The 20,753-nt window shown below is 39.5% G+C and overlaps 1 protein-coding gene across 1 annotated transcript; it reads left to right on the top strand.

The window, feature by feature from the left end:
* Positions 1 to 2,016: 2,016 nt before the first annotated feature.
* On the top strand, positions 2,017 to 20,535 carry LOC109409219 (uncharacterized). The gene is made up of 5 exons (XM_019682643.3): positions 2,017 to 2,286; positions 17,439 to 17,572; positions 19,148 to 19,277; positions 19,370 to 19,906; positions 19,972 to 20,535. The coding sequence occupies exons 1-5, from the start codon at positions 2,211 to 2,213 to the stop codon at positions 20,073 to 20,075; spliced, it is 981 nt and encodes a 326-aa protein (XP_019538188.2). The 5' UTR covers positions 2,017 to 2,210; the 3' UTR covers positions 20,076 to 20,535.
* The last annotated feature ends 218 nt before the right edge of the window (positions 20,536 to 20,753 follow it).

Below are 20,753 nucleotides of genomic sequence, written 5' to 3'. Positions count from 1 at the left end.
ATTTCATTCGAAAAAAAAAGGAATAAACAGTTGATATTGGAGTTCGGAAAAATATAGTTATACAAATTTTCCGGGAGATGTCATAGAATCGTTGAGAGCTGAGAAAATGGTGATTTCATATGGTAAGCATCCCAATATTGCACGCGCCAAATGTTTCAGAAAAAAATATTCTCATCCATCATGCACATTTGCAATCAATCAATCAACTGTCATCCATACAATCTTAACATAAAGCAATAGATTAATCCACATATGGCGTGATAATATGGCATTCTCACACTAAGTATGAGTCTTTCCGTGTTCAAGTGGTATCGTTTGTTCCATTTTTTTTATTCTTAAGATGTCCAGTTTGAACCAGCTGTTTTCAGTAACAGTTTATCATATTATCTCTATCGCCTAGTCCTATGGGCCTTAAGGAAGACCAAATGTTTATGTTAATTCCAATTTATTGTGCCTGGTACCAGGCACAACTTAAGGAAAACTTTTTTCTATAAAAATAACCATAAGCCGTTGCATGCCGTCAAAATGTCAAATGATAACTTAGCAAAACCAAAACCATTTTTGTGTTTATTACGGCGTGTGAAAATGATAGGTACCATCGACCAATTACGAACACAATTTTTAAAAATTTCGGTTCCACTTCGCACTACTTTTAATATTAACCACAATACTATGGCGCAATAGGGTGCAAGAAAACCTATTCTTCTTCTCCTTCTTTTTGGCTCTACGTTTGCATAGGAACTTTTCCTGTCTCTTATTTGTAGGGCTTTCTTTACCTGCCATTGCATGAATTTGTATGCTGTGAGGTAAGCTTAATTTTCCCGACCGGAACGGGAATTGAACCCACCGTTTTCGAATTGGTAATCCATAGTCTTAACCACTGGGCTAACTGGATACCCCAAAGAAAGCCGATATTTCAAGAAAAGTGTTTTACTTTTTTATAAGTAGATGTTCAGGAGTTTTTTAGAACATGACAAAAGTAACAGACAATTTCAGTGAAGTGAAGTGACCGTGCATCCTAGACCATGAATGAAATTATTTATTTTTATAATCTTTTCCCTATTCAATGAACAAAATAAAATTGTTATCATTTAGAATTTCTCGTTTTTAAAACAGACACCACACACGCGACAATATCAGCAGCTCCAAAACAAATTGAACAAGACAAACGTGCACATCAAATTGATTGTGATTTACAGTGGCATCACGTCATTATCTTTCTAAATGACATCACGATTAAAATGCGATTTGTACAAAAGTTCTTTTTTTCTTCTTCACAATGTCTGGAACAACAGCTGATGAGGTAGACCACATCCGGTTATCTCACAACAAACAACGAAGCGGTCTTCTACTGACCAAGTGGTAAGATATGCTTGCAATGTACGTCATCATTGCAGACATGTCATGTATGGCAAATATTATTGCACACACCTATCAGAATGGCGGAAGATGGAAATTTATCTAAAAATCAGTGAATGCTACATCGTGTACCCACGCACTGATTCAAATGATGTCATCTACAGTTTCATTCCTGCGTGAATTGTGGCAGGTCGTCAATATGTATTTGCGATAAAAATGAAGCTAGAAGAACTACTTAGCAATATTGTTTGTTTTGCAATTACCATAAACCAACAGGCTAAACTAGCTTCAAGTATTGGGAAAGCTACCAAACTATGCCACGGTCAGACCGAAAACTTTCAAATTTCTCTATCGAACGGTTTCCGATTCGTGTTCAAAATATATGGAGAAACCATGTTCGTTCTCTCACCGGTGTCTAGGGGACCACCTGGGCTGATAAGTCCATTTCCAAACAAAGTAGAAGAACCCAAATGCACATAGCGTTCAAACCCCCCTGAAGAGAAGTTCTCCTCGGTTGGGAAAGTCCTCGTGGCTACGTTTCAAAATCATTTCGCCCCCATTCATGATATGATCTTTGGTCTTCATAGCGAACCAAGATAACGAAGACGCCGTTCGTTTTACCGATGGTGTTCAATATATAAGAACCCCAGAATGCCATCGCAGAGGTTCAGTATTCTTTCGGTCGGCGGCGGAAGAATCTTTCGGGCATTCAAATCCACTTCTCAAAAAAAAAAATCTTACAGACAGGCAAATAGAGCAAAAGCAAAAACTTTGAACCGTCGCGAGGAGTAGCGTCTCGGAGTTAAGTTGTCGATAAGCGCACGTGTGGTCATTGATCGGGAAAGAGCAAAATGTCGATCTTCAAATCGGTCGTAACCTTGGCGGTGTGTGTTCAACTGTGCAATCAGGTTGTCGGCCAGTTTACAGGTACATAACGGTGTCTGATCCAGAGTCAGGTCGAAAGCGGTGGATGTATTGCTGTGCAACGGAAAGAAGAACTTGTGTCTCGTGATGCTAGAACTGTGATGAGCGATTATCAGCAATAGATAAAAAGACTGTTGATGGGACATGTACCTAAAGCGTCGTAAGGATGGGTGTGTCTGATGGCGGGAAGCTGGCAGGTGCAAGAAGAGCAGCTGATGGCGACACGAAATTGATATTTTGGCGCTTCAGAACATGCCAATACCAGTGTATCTGTGATCGGTAATTTGAAGTCGGAGATGACCATTGTTTCTAATCATAATGTTGTGTCATACAACAATCACATGAGGGTATATAGATCTGTAAACTATAGAATTGAAAACAAGGGAACAATTCAAATGGCCATTATTGCAATGGACATAAATTATCCTTTCAGTTTTGAAAATTAACATTTTCCACAGTAGAAAAATAACTTTAATTAATTTAAAAGAGACATGGACACACGTTTGATGCATTCCAGTGGGCTATTTGCTCTTTGAAGGAAGCACGACACTAGACAACGGACTAGCATGCAACGCCCAGTGGCACAGCCGAAAACTTTTCCTGACAGCTGCGGCGGGAATCGAACCCGCGCTCCTCAGCTTGATGCGACTAAAGGCTTGGTGACCTTAGCCGCACGACCATGAAGCCACACAAATTTGATAAGATTGTAAAGAGTCCTTACAAACCAATCGGTGAAAATGAGTAGGTAATTAGAAATGCCATACTGAAGATTTCTGAGTTCGAATCCCGGCCAGTCATTGAAATTGCATGTTTGTACATGTAAGAAAAATCTTCTCCAGGACATTGGAAACTTTTCCTCTTGAACATGCCTAAAATCTTCATATGGATTTAATAATGTTTGGGACTCCTTCAAAAATTAGTCCACAGAAAAGAAACATTCCAGACATACCTTCAATGTCAGAGCTTTCAAGAAAAGGCTCCAGGGAATTATTTAGCAATGCTTTCAGAAATTCGTCCACGAATTCCTGCAAAAATGCCACCAAGGATTCCACCAGCACTATCCAGATAATTTTTTGTAGAAGGATTCCTTTCGAAATTTACGCTGAAATTCCTCCAGAAACTTCTCCGGGGTTCTTTCCAATTTTTCTCAAGGGGTTCTATTAGAAAACAATGGTTTCGAATTTTCAGAAATTCCTTCTTCGGAAATTCCTGCAGGCCTTCTTCACAAACTCCTCCCGGGATTCCTTCAGGAATTTATTCAGAGATGCCGTTGGAAATCCTCGAGATTTTCTCCAGATTTTCTTGCACAATTAATTTTAGTCTCCCAGCACAAATTCCTTCATTTTTTTCTACTGGTATTTATCTACGAAATTCCTTCTTAATTTTTTCCACAGACGCCTTTATCAGAAATTTTCCTAGGAGTTTTAAGCGGAATTTCAATAGATTTTTTTTCGGAAATGTTAACAATGTTTTATCTATTAACATTATCAGATATACCTCCAGGAATCGGTTCAGTGTACTTCTACGGATTCCTCTATGAACTTTATTTTAGGAATTTCACCGGAGATTTCCGATTTTTGTCCAAGATTTTTCTCCGTCATTTTCATTAGCTGTTTTCCTTGGATTACTTCAGATATTCTTCCAAGGATTCTTTCAAGAGTTTCTCCAGAGATTTCTAAGGCATGTTGACTAGAAATTTCTCCTGAAATTTTTATTGAAATTTCTTCGGAAATAATTTGAAATTCCCCCAGAAGCTTCTTCGAGAATAACCCCAGAAGTCAGATATTTTCAGTAAGATTTCTTTGGAATTTGTTTCCTGATTTGCATAGAATAATTCCCTGCAGGAATTCTTATAAAAATGCTCCAGGAATTTCTTCTAAAAATAATACAATGATTCTTTCAATACATATACGGGGATTGCTGCAAGGTGTTTTAATATATTATTTCAAAAATATTGTTAGTAGTTCTAAAAGTGCAATTTGTTTGCATAAGTTTGAACAATGATAAGCGCCAAATTTTACAAGTCACTACTACAGGGGGTGGCCAAAATGTTTGGGATAGGCAACGTTTTTTCTCTCACAAAAATTTCAACATGCTGAAACTTTTAGATTGCATCAAAAATTCTCAAATTTTGACTGTTTGTCAACCTATCATATGTGCATCATTGGTACAAATTTGGGCTCGATTGGTTAATCTTTCGCGACGCTAGAACTGTTATCGTAAAACATTATTTTTTAGACTACCAATTTTTTAACTGTCATATCTCCGAAACCAGTAAACCGAGTTAAATCAAATTTTGAACGTACATGAACAATATATTGATACTTGGGCGATATTATAGAGGGAGTTCCAGAGAGGTTTCAAAGCCCTTGAAACCTCATGAAATCACCTTAATACCATGAAATACCCTTGAAACCCATTGGTACCCCTCTAATTAAACACCCCACCCCCTAAAACGTCCTTGGCATTCCCTGAAACCACCTGGACCCCACAGAACTCATTAACCGTTATGTGTCCGACAAATTTTTTGCTTTTTTCTACACCGTGCATTTTATATGGGCGCTGGGTACCCGGCAACATAAGGGTTAAGGCGAAACTGGATCCATTTCCTCACTTTTTGGTTTTTGATTTTTTTTATAAAATAACGAAGCAATATTTTCAAAATCTGTTTTCGTGTACATGTAGAGTATGGATCAAGGTATCTTCTGATTTTTTTGAGGAGGAAAATCTTTTCCATTTTTGCAGAAACCATTTTTTAGTGAAATTTCTCTCAAAAATGATTTCTGCAAAAACGAAAAACATTTTCCACATTACAAAAAAAAAATCAGAAGATACCTTGATCCATACTCTACATGTGCACGAAAATCGATTCTGAAAATAAAAAATCAAAAAGTGAGGAAATGCTTCCAGTTTCCTCTTAAACGCCTCTGCAACCTTCTTGAAAGCCCCGTGACAACCTGGGACCCGCTGAAACCCATGACATCAGTTGAAACTCCCTGGAACGCCGTTAAAATCCCTGAAACCGCCAGAAACGTCTCTTAAAACCCCTCAAATGCCCTGAAAGGAGAATCAGTGAGAAGAAATAAATAGTTGGCTACGCCAATGTCTGCTAAAAGTTTAGGCCGGAACAAATCTCATTTTCTTTTTTTGTTACATTGCTCTTTGACTCGTCAATAAATAAACAACTTATTTGATGGAAGAATACCCAAACAATTTGGCCAAATCATTAAACTCATCGGATTTGTATAAAGAAATTTTCAGGACGATTCTAATTTCACCTTTCAATTTCAAATTTCTTGAATAATTTCTTTGTGCCCCCCCCTTAAAATGTTGAATTTCGACCAAAATTTTCCGAGAGGGGAGGAGAGTGACACAAGACTTTTATGATAAGAGTAAATCAAACTTTGTGTCAGCCTAAAAAAGATGAGATAATAGTTATTTATGTAACGAGTTGCAAAAAGTTGATTTTTTCTCTTCGTATTTATCCAACTCGGCAAGCCTCGTTGGATAAATGTACGACTCGTGCTGAAAAAATCGAGTTTTGCAACGAGTTCCATACAAAATTTTATGCAATGATTTTTTCATTATACAACTCATTTGAGTTGCATAATGTTGATAATGCAACTCAAAAGAGTTGCATAATGAACATTATGCAACTATTTTTCATTATGCAACTCATTTCAGTTGCATAATGAACCGGTACGGAAAAGTAGGCCATTACGATACTGAAATAAGTAGTATAAAATAGAAGTTATGATATTGAATTGCATAAAATAAGATTTAGAGGATTTACTAAACAAACAAACAAACAACTGCGTAGGCCATGACATGAACTTGTGAATGAAGAAATCCATAATTGCCTTGGTGATCGTGATCTTTAAGCAGAATATTATTAAATCAGCGGTTTAACAGGGATGAGATAGTAATTTTAAACAATGAAAAATTGAAAAGAATATACAGGGGATGGCCAAAATGTTTGGGATAGGCAACTTTTTTTCTCCCACAAAAAATCAACATGGTGTAACTTTTCACAGAGTGCATCAAAAAATCTCAAATTTTGACTGTTTGTCAACCTATTTTATTTGCATCATTGGTAAAAATTTGGGCTTGATTGATTAATTTTTCGCGAAGTTAGAACCGTTTGGGTAAAACACTATTATTTAGAGAACTAATTTTTGAACTGTCATATCTAGGAAACCAGTGAACCGAATTGAATGAATTTTCTAACGTTTATCAACAATATATTGATACCTAATACGACGTTATAAAATGTAATATTTTCTCACGGCGAATTAAGTTATATCGGGTTGAAATTTTACCCATCTAGAGGAAAATAAGCCAAATTTACAATACAACACAAAAATTACTAAATGTTTTCTTCCTTCAATCTGAATAGGCTCTAATATATCTGATTAGAGACAACTTGAGAACCAAAGTGAAAAATCTTTGGATATCAACACAAAAATTTATTGACATTGACGTAAAAAAATTACATTTTTTTCGAGAAAAATCCAAAAAGTATCAATCTATGATAACTTTTTTCAACGTTTAAAAAGTACCTATGTTTTAATAGTTTGTGAAGCATTTACGTTCAAAATTTCATTCAATTCGGTTCACTGGTTTCCGAGATATGACACCTTCAAAATGAGTTGTCTGAAAAATAGTGTTTTACCCGAACGGTTCTAACTTTGCGAAATATCAATCAATCGAGACCAAATTTGTACCAATGATGCACACATAAGTTGACAAACAGTCAAAATTTGAGATTTTTTGATGCGCTCTTTGAAAAGTTATAGCTTGTTGAACTTTTTTGTGAGAGAAAAAAAAGTTGCCTATCCCAAACATGTTGGCCACCCCCTGTATTTCCAGTGCCTGTAACTATCGTGTGACTTTGATATTTGTTATTGGTTTTCCATTTCTTATAGTATAATATAATTTCTAGAATTGTACAGATTTCGTGTCATCAGCGGTTAAAGTTCAATAAATGTTTTGATCTTGTGGATCATCGACTGGTAATTTTGTACTTGGGGGTTTTCGGCCTTGCAGAACGAATATTTTTTTTAATCAAAATTTGTATACCTTTGTAACAAAATCGGCAGTTTGGATTTGGCGGGGGTTACTTAGGATACTTAAGTTTATTAATATGTTCATAAACTGTTCGACATTTTGGGCAGTGTTCGCAATTGGCGAATCACTCAAATTCAAAAACTTGTTTGGGGTGATATACACATTATGTCACGCATAGATCGATCTTTTTTAACCCCGCCCCTACCCCCTATGTCAAACTTTTTGTATTGGTCGTACCGTTCTGAAGAAAACTCCACCCTCCCCCTATAAGTGTGACGTTATTTATGTACAGTCCTTTTACAGGCATGGAAATACCAAAAGTTTGCCTTATGGTTGTCTTGGGTAGGGGTGGATAGTTGCACTGAGTAGGGTTCTGGAAATTCCGAGAGCGAAACTTGTTATGATATCAAACGTATAACAAAGTTATAACTTCCCAGCCAACAAATTGATTCATATAACTCTGCTAGAACTGTGCTAAGTGAACTCTTATCCATCCAAAACACATTGTATAAGATGTACCAAATATGCTCTATTCGCACAAATTTGGAGGCCATATACGTACATTTTGAGAAAACCACTTTGAGTTATACAATTTCAGGCGAATTCATTTGGCATGTAATATAACTTCGTTATATAACTTTGCTTGGCAATATATACGATTTCATTTTCACATGTTCAAAAATATAAAAAAAAAAATTTTAAGGCTCGATTTTCCTACCTGCAGCTCATTAATCATATACCCTACCACTGTGCCAATCACTGACTGTTGTTGGACATGAAATTTAAGCTAATATTAATAATTAGAAGGCTGGTCTGAATGGATACAAGTACCAGTATTGGGTGATAAAATTGTGCACTCAAACCCAGCCAACAAATTGGTTGACGTTACTTTGTCGCAGCTCAGTAATGTAAATATTTATTAGTTCAAAAAAGATTGCATTAAATGCGCTGATTTGCTCTATCCGTAGAAATTTTGGAGGCCATACGTACATATTTACAACATCATTTTGATATATATAATTCTAGGCGAATCCATTCGACGTATTATACAGGGGATAGACAAAATGATCGGGACAGGCAAAAATTTCCCTTCTCAAAAAATATTCAAATAGCTGTAACTTTTCGAAAAGTGCATCAAATATTCTCAAATTTTTACTGAAAGTGGATCAACTAGTTGTGTATCAGTGGACAAAATTTGGAAAAGATCGGGCTATTCTGCACGAAGTTATAAAGATTCTAGAAAAAGGTATTTTTATCCGATAGCCAACTTTGAGCTGTTATATCTCCGGATTCAATTAACTGAATGCAATGAAATTTTGAGTATATACGACTTATATAATGAGCTTTGAAAAACTTTTGACTTAACTTAAAATTCTTAACACGGAAGAAAATTATAACGATTAGATTATTTTTCTAATAAATCACCAAATTTTCTTAAATTTCAACATCGTTTCAAAATTTAAGATGCTAATTATAGTTCATATATATTCCCTCTAATTGTCTTGAACATAATTATGTTTTGAAAGAAGGTAACAACATAGCCGGCAATTCATTGTAAAAGTAATGGGATGCATATTAAAAATGGACCAATTTACTAAAACATCATAAAATAAATGAAATCGCAGTAACTTTTTCTCTTGTGAATAATTTCAAGTTGAGTCAAACGTTTTTCAGAGCTCATTATATAAGTCGTAAATGGTCAAAATTTCATTGCATTCGGTTCATTGAATCCGGAGATATAACAGCTCAAAGTTGGCTATCGGATAAATATACCTTTTTTTAGAATCTTTATAACTTCGTGCAGAATAGCCCTATCTTATTCAAATTTTGTTCACTGATACACAATTAGTTGATCCACTTCCAGTAAAAATTTGAGAATATTTGATGCACTTTTCGAAAAGTTACAGCTATTTGAATATTTTTTGAGAAGGCAACATTTTGCCTGTCCCGATCATTTTGTCTATCCCCTGTATAATTTCAAATATAACTTGGTTTGAGCTTTTATATGATTTCGTTTTTACAAACAATAAAATATCAACAAGTCGTGGCTGACTCTTGGTTAAAAGTGTGAATGTTGATAAATAGTGATAAAAATGTTAGAAAAGTGTGAAATATCTTTTGATGTTTTCGTGAATTTTCTTAATTATGCTCATCTCAATCTGTGCAGCAGAAGCTGATGGCAAAATTCATTTGGGGAACGAGAGAATCATCCCTAGAACAGCACAGCTGCTGATCCGCAATACGGCTGGGCTGGTATTTGCACAGAGCTGCCCTTGGAGCTGCCAGTGGGACATTCAGGTAGGTGAATGTAATGAACTCGCCTGCATCTGTACTGATTTGATTTAAACGATTCACCTAGCGAGATAGTTCCAAAAAAACACATAATTTTCATCATCCACTGGCTCTTCAATAAGATCCCCTCACCTTATAATTTCATTTTAACAAATATGACCCCATGTATAATCTCTCATTTAGGATTACAATTGAGTCGCAACAAGTGCATTTGAAGTTGTAAAAGAATGTCAACTTGAAGTTGTATAAATGTTTACACAAAGTTGAAGTTACTCATGTTGCCAAATGAAATCGGATAAAATTGTGAGATACGTATACGATTTCACCTAATCTGGTATTGCACTTTATATAATTCTAACTAAATTTGTTCATTAATATAACTTTAGACTAACATCCTTATATGACTTCTGGTTTGCTGGGTTACTTTGTTGCTGTTTTATATTTTAGTTCAGTTTCCTCCAGAAATACCTTCGACGATTCCTTCATAAATTCTTTCAAGGATTCTTCCTGAACTTCCTTTGCTGTGTTTCTAGAAATTTCTTTTAAGAATCATCCACGAACTTCTCCAAACATTCCTTCTGTTTTTCTTTTTATTTTTTGAGAATTTGTCCATTCATTCTGAATTTTCCACACTTTCTACAGCAATTCCAGCAATTTCTTAAAGAATTTATACCAGGATTCCTAAGTTTATTTATGCAAAGATCTTCCAAAAATTTCCCCACATCTTCCATAGATGCCTGCAGAAATTGCCCAGAGGATTTCTTCAAAACTTTCACCGGAGAATCTTCTCCTTACTTTTAAAGAAACAACTACGACAAGAACCCCCTAAGTGACGAGGAAAACCAAACCAAAGAGTACGTATTGTGTTTGAAGAAGTTTGTTTCCGCCACAATTATCATCTAAAGCAGTTAATATTCACAGTTTTAGATTTGTTTAGTAAAATTATCTAATATCGGGTGATGAGACATAAAAATTGTTAGTAACCGTATATCTTTGTAAACAGGTAGCCTTACTCAACTGACAAAAATAGAATAATTAATGCTACATATCTAACGGTTGCACAATATATATGTACTAAGAACAATGTGCTAATCTGTCGGTTATCAACAGTTTGATCTTCTGCTAGTATCATGGCGTTGTAGACGAGTTAGCAACTTTCCATTCAATTCTACAGCTTTATTGACACATACACATGTTTTACATTAAAGTACATATGTCTGAGCACATACATAATAATCAGAACGGATTGAAAATGTCTTAACTTGTTCTTGTGATATTATAACAACTTTTTCTAAAAGATATCAGAGATAGCTGTTAGTACTACCCCACAAAAAAAGTTCGGACTTGCTCATTCAAATTTATCTCATTCAATGGTGAGAATATACCCATTAGATTTACTCTCTATGAGTTTAAAACCTTTGAAACCTTCGAAACCTTCTACAAGGAGTTGCGGCCCTTCTTGTTTGTGAAATATGTAGTGCTGCAAAAACTACAACTTCTCATAAAGGGCAAACGTGGCAGATCTAGTGCTACTACCGATGACACAAAAAGAAATTGCTCGTTGTAGTTGTGTTCTAGATGCTACAGGGAGATGATCAAAGGCAAACAGCTTGTTTGCAATAAAGCTGGAGTACATTGAAACTTGTTAAACATCATTCAGACTTCTCATAAAGTTGCTGCGGTTGCTGAATATTTACGGGCAAATCCCAGAGATCAAGCTGATCAGATGAAGCTCTCAAATATTCATGAACTGCCATCCAGATGGAAACCGGCGTCAACGAGTGACCAGAACAGTAAACCGATTTTGTTCACCGATGATTTGTTTTTGATAACGAAAAGGGCCCATAAAGCCACAGCTGCAAAGGCGTGGGTATCCAGCATAACCATGCTGAGGACGACGGGTTCGATTCCTGGTCAGTCCAGGACCTTTTCGTGAAGGAAATTTCCTCGACTTGAATGAGCATGCAGTATTTTCGTGCAAGTCTCACGCTATACACAAGCAAAATAGTAATTGGCAGGAGAAGATAAAAGCTGTTAAAGTGCTTGTAAGAGATAAAATAAGAAAATTTCAAACAAATCGAACAATTTCATTTATCTTATTATATCTCCTACAGTGCTCATAGATTAAGCTAAGAAGCAGGCTTTGTCCCTGTAGGGGCGTAACGTCAAGAAGAAGAATAAGAAGAAGACAAAAGAAAACATGTGTCTTGAGTACCAGACGCGCATTGAAGTTGAGAACCTGTTTGAGGAGAATATATGACGAAATCACACCCCGAAATTTCAAGAGCACAAATCTGAAGAACCAAATGACGGTATGTGCTGTAAAGTTGGTCGATTCCCAAGTAACACCGAAAACATAATCAGAAGTCTTAAACTAATAATTTTGTCCTATAACAGTTGTTTCAAAGTTTTTCAAAACAAATGTTGTCATGTATAAGTCATATTCATGATTCCAAAAACTAGTCTTCAATGATCTCTTATTAAAAAGTCGTATTTGAGTAAATATTTTGTCTTTTCAAACAAATCTGACATGTTGATATCAATTTTGTTGGATATGTTCTAATAACGTTTATTTTGCCGCAATATGACAAGTCTGATTAAGTTTTATATTTGTCTTAATATGTTCATCAAACACATTCTCGGTAGGGACTTTCGGTTCTTCAGATTTGTGCTCATGAAAATTAGAGCTGTGGCTTCGTCATATCTTAACGTTTCGCCAATAAATGCAAATACATTACAACACTCCAATTTATTGGGTTTTACATTACAACATATTTCCTGAATTGCACGCGAACTTTCAATAGATTCTTCTCTACACTACTGCCGTCCAACTTACCCGATTATTGTAATAAATACATGAACTATCACGATATTTTGCAGCTCGCATTTATATTTTACGACATAAAATGGCTGGAGTCTTCCTAAAATAGTTTCTTTAAAGACCACTTCAGACCACTTACGTCAACTCGTAGCACTATCAGGAGGATTTGTTTTGCTATTTATAGTAATGACCAGTACAGTGACCCCACACCGATGAATCACCTTAATTTTTGTACACTATTTATGAATCACCATGTTGATCAAATGGAGTGATCCATAAACTGTGGTCATTTTTTCCGATTCATAAATTGTGGGGTCACTGTATAAGTTTGCTACAATTTAATGGAATCAATAGTGACGTAGATCGCAAAGGAAACTTCCTTGAATTTCTTCATGCCTACCACACGATAAACAAATGAAAGCCTCTCTACAGCTCAACAGACTCAATATGTTTGATAAGTCGTATTAGAGTAATATTTTCAGTCTTACTTCCAATACTTGTTTTGGTTAAGTTCTGTCGAAACATAATATGTTTCATTTGTTCTTATGAAGTCATATTCAGGGTTTCTGCAGTATGTATGCAAACATGTGTAACATGATGACATGTTCAGTATGTTTCATTAGTCATATATAAGTAACATTTTCAGTCTGTCTTTCTATACTTGTTTTCGATGAAGTTTTTGTTAAACATAATATGTTTTGTTTGCGAAAACTTGCGAAACCCGAACTGTGTATTTGAAAGCAATTTATTCGATTCAACCCAATGGTCGAGTTGCGATAGCATCATTTTTTCTAACAATTTCTTTAAACATGATAACATAGCAATTGGGCGGTATGAATTATGATCAGGCGCTGGTTTACCAGGCTTTCATTCATTTATTTAGTTCACATCAAATTCATGATAATACTGAATCAACAATTTGCCGCCATAATACTCGATTTGCAGCTGCAGCTTTCCATCCTCGGTCACGCCCAACACTCGCCAGATCACGCTCCACCTGGTCCGCCCATCGTGCTCTCTGCGCTCCACGCCTTCTTGTACCAACCGGATGGTTAGCAAACACCAACTTTGCAGGGTTGTTGTCCGGCATTCTTGCAACATGCCCTGCCCACCGTATCCTTCCGGCTTTGGCCACCTTCTGGATGCTGGGTTCGCCGTAAAGTGCAGCGAGCTCGTGGTTCATCCTTCTCCGCCACACACCGTTCTCCTGCACACCGCCGAAGATCGTCCTTAGCACCCGTCGCTCGAAAACTCCGAGTGCTTGCAGGTCCTCCTCGAGCATCGTCCATGTCTCGTGTCCGTAAAGAACCACCGGTCTTATTAACGTCTTGTACAAGGTACACTTGGTGCGGGGGTGAATCTTTTTTGACCGCAGTTTCTTCTGGAGCCCATAGTAGGCACGACTTCCACTGATGATGCGCCTTCGTATTTCACGGCTCACGTTATTGTCAGCCGTTAGCAAGGAACCGAGGTAGACGAATTCTTCTACCACCTCGAAAGTATCCCCGTCTATCGTAACATTGCTGCCAAGGCTTGTCCTGTCTCGCTCAGTCCCACCTACCAGCATGTACTTTGTCTTAGCCGCATTCACCGCCAGTCCGACCTTTGCTGCTTCACGTTTCAGGCGGGTGTACTGTTCTGTCACCGTTCCAAATGTTCTAGCATTAATATCCATGTCATCCGCAAAACAGACAAATTGGCTGGATTTCGTGAAGATCGTACCCCGGCTGTTGAGCCCGGCTCGTCGCATAACACCTTCCAGGGCGATGTTGAATAGTAGGCAGGAAAGTCCATCACCTTGTCGTAGTCCCCGTCGAGATTCAAATGAACTGGATAGCTCACCCGAAATCCTTACGCTGTTCTGCACACCGTCCATCGTTGCTCCTATCAGTCTAGTCAGCTTCCCGGGAAAGCTGTTCTCGTCCATAATTTTCCATAGCTCTGTGCGGTCGATACTGCCGTATGCCGCTTTGAAGTCGATGAACAGGTGATGCGTTGGGACCTGGTATTCACGGCATTTCTGGAGGATTTGCCGTACGGTGAAGATCTGGTCCGTTGTCGACCGGCCGTCGATGAAACCGGCTTGGTAACTTCCCACGAACTCATTTACTTTAGGTGAAAGACGACGGAAGATGATCTGGGATAGCACTTTGTAGGCGGCATTCAAAACGGTGATCGCTCGAAAGTTCTCACACATTAACTTGTCGCCATTCTTATGGATGGGACAGATTATCCCTTCCTTCCACTCCTCCGGTAGCTGTTCGGTTTCCCAGATCTTGACTACTAACTGGTGCAGACAGGTGGCCAACTTTTCCGGGCCCATCTTGATGAGTTCTGCTGCGATACCGTCCTTACCAGCCGCTTTGTTGTTTTTGAGCTGGTGGATGGCATCCTTAACTTCCCTCAGCGTGGGAGTTGGTTCGTTCCCGTCCTCTGCTGCACCAACATTTCCTCCGCTGCCTTGGTCCTCCGTGCCTACATTCTCTTCGCCATTCAGGTGCTCGTCGAAGTGCTGCTTCCACCTTTCGATCACCTCACGTTTGTCCGTCAGGAGGCTCCCTTCCTTATCCCTGCATATTTCGGCTTGCGGCACGTAGCCTTTGCGGGATGCGTTGAGCTTCTGGTAGAACTTGCGTGTTTCCTGTGAACGGCACAGCAGTTCCATTTCCTCGCACTCCGCTTCTTCCAGGCGGCGCTTTTTCTCCCGGAAGAGACGGGTCTGCTGCTTCCGCTTCTGTCTGTATCGCTCCACATTCTGTCGGGTTCCATGCTGCAGCATTACCGCCCGCGCTGCATCCTTCTCCTCCAGAACCGCTCGAAACCTCCTCGTCGAACCAATCGTTTCGTCGACTCCGTTCTACGTACCCGATAGTGCTCTCGGCTGCGTTGTTGATGGCTGCTTTCACTGTACTCCAGCAGTCCTCTAGAGGGGCCACATCGAGCACACCCTCGTCCGGCAACGCTGCCTCGAGATTCTGCGCGTATGCGGTGGCGACATCCGGTTGCTTCAGTCGCTCTAGATCGTACCGGGGCGGCCGCCGGTAATGTACATTGTTAATAACGGAGAATTTTGGGCGCAGTTTAACCATCACCAGGTAGTGATCGGAGTCGATATTAGCGCCACGATAGGTCCTGACGTCGATAATGTCGGAGAAGTGCCGTCCATCAATCAGAACGTGGTCGATTTGCGATTCCGTTCGTTGTGGTGATCTCCAGGTGTAACGATACGGGAGGCTGTGCTGGAAGAAGGTGCTACGAATGGCCATGTTCTTGGAGGCGGCGAAATCGATGAGGCGTAGGCCTCCTCCTCCTGGCCTACCTGAGCGTTTAGATCCCCTATGATGATCTTGACGTCGTGGTTTGGGCAGCGGTCGTACTCGCGTTCGAGCTGCGCGTAAAATGCGTCTTTGTCATCATCAGTGCTTCCGGAGTGAGGGCTGTGCACGTTTATTATACTAATGTTGAAGAATCGGCCCTTGATCCTCAACCTGCACATTCTTTCGTCGATCGGCCACCAACCGATCACGCGCCTCTGCATGTCGCCCATCACTATAAAAGCTGTTCCCAGCTCACGTGTGTTGCCGCAACTCTGGTAGATGGTATGATTACCTCTAAACGTTCGCACCATAGATCCTGTCCAACACACCTCCTGCAGCGCTACGATTCCGAACCCGCGGTCCTTCAGTATATCGGCGAGTATGCGGGTGCTCCCGATGAAGTTGAGAGATCTGCAGTTCCACGTACCGAGCTTCCAATCGCAAGTTCCTTTTCGTCGCTGTGGTCGTCGCCATTGGTATCGGTTGGCATTCTTCTCTTGTTGATTTTCTGGTGCTAGTCTTTTTTACGGCTGGCTCGCAGGGCCTGACACCAACCCACTAACCCAGGGAGCTGGGCTTACCTTCCCGGAAGCTACGGGTTCTGCCAGGCTTTTGAATAGCTATTACTTTGACCTGTCTCCATTCATGCGGAACGATGTTGTTCTCCATTAATGAGTTGAACAGGTCCAGTAATCGTCTTTTTGCGATATCTGGGAGATTCTTAAGAAGATTGAACTTGATCATATCGCGTCCCGGAGCAGAATTATTTGATGAAAGAAGAGCCATAGAAAATTCCAGCAAAGTGAAGGGTCTGTCCAGAGAGCCGTCTTCTGAAGAAATTTTCCAAGAGAGCGGTTCAGCTACCAGCTGGGACCGAGTCTGGGCAGACCTTTTTTGCGAAGTTGAATATCCAGCGATTGGAGTATTCGTCACTCTCATTAGAGAATGAGAAGTTTCGCATGTTGCGAGCCACTCTCCAAAGCATTGTCATCGAAGTTTCTATTGAGAGACCTTCAATATGAAATGTCGCCAATAACTACGCTTTTTTGCTTTCAGTAGGTTTTTCAGCTGTCTTTCAAGCTTAGCGTACTCTTGATAAGGTACCATGCCTACCTTTGAAAGCATCAGATTTTTTAAGTTGTGTTATTTTGTTAAAAGTTATGGCCATTTATCTAAATAATAATTACTTCTTGCGTACATTTTAATTATGAAAACATGTATGTAAGTGGTTTGCAAACATTCAGATTATAAATGTCACGTAAACAGATTGTCACTTTACAAATCCATAAACCACAAATGTTACAATAGTGCTTCATTGAACGTAAACCACAACTTGAGCCAAATCATTCCATCTGAAACGATGTGACGATATATCTTGCCCCAGAGGAAATTTCTTCGTACGTCAATCTGCAGCCGTTTGCTACGCATAGCCGACGCACTCATCCTGACCACACTCCTAGGTTAACCTACTCTCAACAAGGTAATCGCCGTTGTAGAACCAGATGATGTTCATCTAGCCTTCGCTCAGCAGCTCAATGCACACAATTCCACTCGCTAAGACCAGCGTCCAGCACCACCGTCGTCGTCTACATACCTACCATCTAGCTTCCACATAGATTCGAATTTCTCATTTTCTCCATTCTCGGGCCAACCAACAGGACCTACACTAGCCTGCGGTGGAACATCGCTGCTGAAAACGACCACATTGATCTCGCCGGCCCAGATTGGCACTAATGGCGCGGCCACGAGCTGCAGCTACAACATTCGCGCCATTAATTTACGCGTCTGTCAGGTAGGTGTTGGGTGGGGAGGAAACATGGAGCCGGGGTGGCACGGTGGTCCTTAAATGGCCTGCAAATCGGTCGTTGCTCGGAGTTTTCTAGGATGTGCGCACATAGGGAAGATGGGGGGAAAAGTGCTGTGTGAGAGAAAGCTACACATTTGAATGCAGATACAGGTGGTACTAAAGACTGCCCCAGAAAGTATGGACGCACCTAGTCTTCAGTTGACTGGGCCTGATCGATGGTTCTTGTTTCGGATTTCTTTTTGGCTGTTTCTGCTTACTATAGGATCGAAAATTCAAACGTTCTTTGCCACGATGTACATCGGAATTCGAAATGGCAACTTTTTTGGTCATGTTCTGCTCTGTGTAACTTAGAAGGTTTTTTCTTGTGCTCAAATATCTTCATCATTTGTTTTTCCAAACGGTGGTTAGCAGGACCTTTATTTTTTACCTAATTTTTGCCTATGCTTAAACGTGTTATCCCCACCGTGTTTTCTGATTGCTACTTGCACGGTTTTCTCACTTACTCCCACCATATTTTGCTCATTTCCTTAGTGATCTTTCAAGCCCTGTTCATCGTTTGTGCACATTTTTTCGATGATGTTGCGCTGAAAGCTCATGTATTTTGAAACAAACTGTTGGAATAGCAAAAACTGCTTTACAAATGCTGAGAAAATAGGTTGACCAACAGGATGTAGCTTTTAAAAAGAACTTGTCATCAATAGTTTTGAAATGCAAGTATTTTCTTTATGCGTCCATACTTTCTGGACCGGTCTTTATCTGTCTTTATGAAAAATACGGGCGTATCTACAATGATCGATTTCTCTTCATCGATTTTCTCTTTGGTTAATAACTTGGCCGGCAAATCATTTTCGGTTATTTTTGTTGTTTTAGAAGCTAGTCCTAGTCGTCATTTACCGAAACACATCGAGAGATCATCCGAATATTGGTCGTATTTCCCAGAATAATCCGAAGAGATAATCGATGAAGAGAAATCGATCACGCGAGATATGATCTTTTAGAATTCGAGGCCTCCCACAAACTATGTAGTCCAAATTTTGGTTATTTCAGGCCTATTTCTTGGTCTATTTGATATAAATTTCACTAATACACATAGTTACCAACTTCCATGAAAATAAAAATGTTTGGTGTAATGTGTATAACTGGCAACCCTGTTCAAGTCGAGCCGAACTCAGCTCAAAATGTTGGATACAATATAAGATAAACAGAGATAAACTAATTCTTATTGATTCGCGGAACTTCACAAGTATTTGTTAGCTGCTGGCAACACTTCATATATGGAAAAAGAATATAATAAAATATTTAGGAACCATCACAAGGTAGCAAACACGAATTATTAGCAAAATTGGAGTGTATGGCATGTTTACCCTGCATTCCCATATGCCATGCCAACCCAATGACAAACTTCGGCACGGGACGACATGATATTTCAAATTTAAATTCAACACCACCTACACCTCCCCGGGGCCACTACTGGCTCGCTCTGAACAGCATCGTTGCCCTAGTCGTCCTGGTTTTTGAATCTCCGGTTGATTGACCTTTCTCTCGTATTCACACCCACAGCTTCGTTTGGACTTCAACTCGTTCAATCTGGCACCGCCGACGGTCAACCCGTACCCGGCCTGTCACATCGACACACTTTCGATTGCGAATTTAGATTTCAATTTGTGCGGTGAAAACAGTGGACAACACAGTAAGTTATTAGATCCGCCGAGGGCCCGGGGGACTAAATTGGATTTGCGGCTAAACGAATCTCACCCACCTCATGTTTGCTCTTTTTTGCAGTTTATGTGCCATTTTCTCCTACGCTGGCGAACATGACATTGGCCATTAACTTCAATCTGGGATCGAGGATTCCGGGACAGGTCGGACCCTACTGGAACGTGCGAGTGCAGCAACTGGAGTGTCCGGTGGGTGCAGCGTTCGCATCAAAAGCCGCCGTCCGAGCGGAATCGTTGGTCAAGACCTTCCACAACGATCTGGGAGAGCTGGCTCCGACGGGCTGTCTTCAGTATCACACCACTCCGACCGGTATCATTAAATCCTTCAACTTCAACAACGGTGGACCGTACATCGGTAACATGAACTATGCCATCTGCTTCCGACGGACCCGTGCCAATTCGTCACTGAAGCTGTTCGCCGATGTGTTTGACCTCGCTGCCGGAGACGCCACTGGATATGATAGCTCGTGTTACTCGAACATCGAAACTCCCGGACGGTCGGAAGACTACCTACTTGTACCGGAAGGTGTTGCTCAGATGGAACAGAACGTACGGGCGAATCGATTCTGCGGTCAGAGCCTTCACCAGAGATCAGTGGAAAGTAAGTAACGATGCGGGTTTGTACCAATGTATAGTAAAACTAAACGATGTGTTCTTCGCTTGCAGGTTCTTTACCAGGACCCTTTGCTCTGTACTTCAACAGCGATTCCACCTACGGCGCCAATGGAGCAACCGAAACCGGATTTCAAATGTCCTACCAAATAGTCTGATGGTCAGGTTAAGAGAGCAACCAACTTTAGGAAAAGGATCAAAATTTCAAATCTTTGTTTTACTCTTTCTATGGAATCACTTAAAATCAAAGAGAAGAATTTATTGAATAATAACACATTTCTTGCAAGCTGAAAGTGACATGAATTAAAACTCTTACTTTATACGTTACATTCTATTCATGTGTACCTGTGTCAAACGAGGATGTCATTAAATCAAGCAGCACTGGTGCTAAGCCTTCGAATAAACTTAAATATAGTGTGTTATGTTTTTGAATAGTAATAATGCTAGTTTACTTATTTTTATGTCAAGTTGAAATAATTATATAGATAATGCTGTAAATCTTCAGAAGTGTTCATTCAAAGCCAATACATTGAAGTGTAAGTGAGGATTTGCATACCATTCAATACATATATCAACAAGCAGTAACCTTATGTTAACAGTCTTCGTTTTAAACAGGCAGTATGAAGATTTGTAGTTTATCCTGAATTTGCTTCGAAAAAGTGTTCAACAATGATTAATTTATTCTAAATGCATATTTTTCCTACTAATTTTCACAGATGCATCAAAACGTACGTTGTCAACACAACTCAGCATAGCTGCTGAAGTTTACTCTGAATTGGTCGTTATTTTTGTTGGGATCCTATGGCATTCTGAATTTTTGGTAGGAAACTCGGAGA

This window comes from Aedes albopictus, chromosome 2 (genome assembly GCF_035046485.1).
Source record: "Aedes albopictus strain Foshan chromosome 2, AalbF5, whole genome shotgun sequence".
Taxonomy (NCBI): domain Eukaryota; kingdom Metazoa; phylum Arthropoda; class Insecta; order Diptera; family Culicidae; genus Aedes; species Aedes albopictus.
This window is presented reverse-complemented; position numbering and strand designations above follow the sequence as displayed.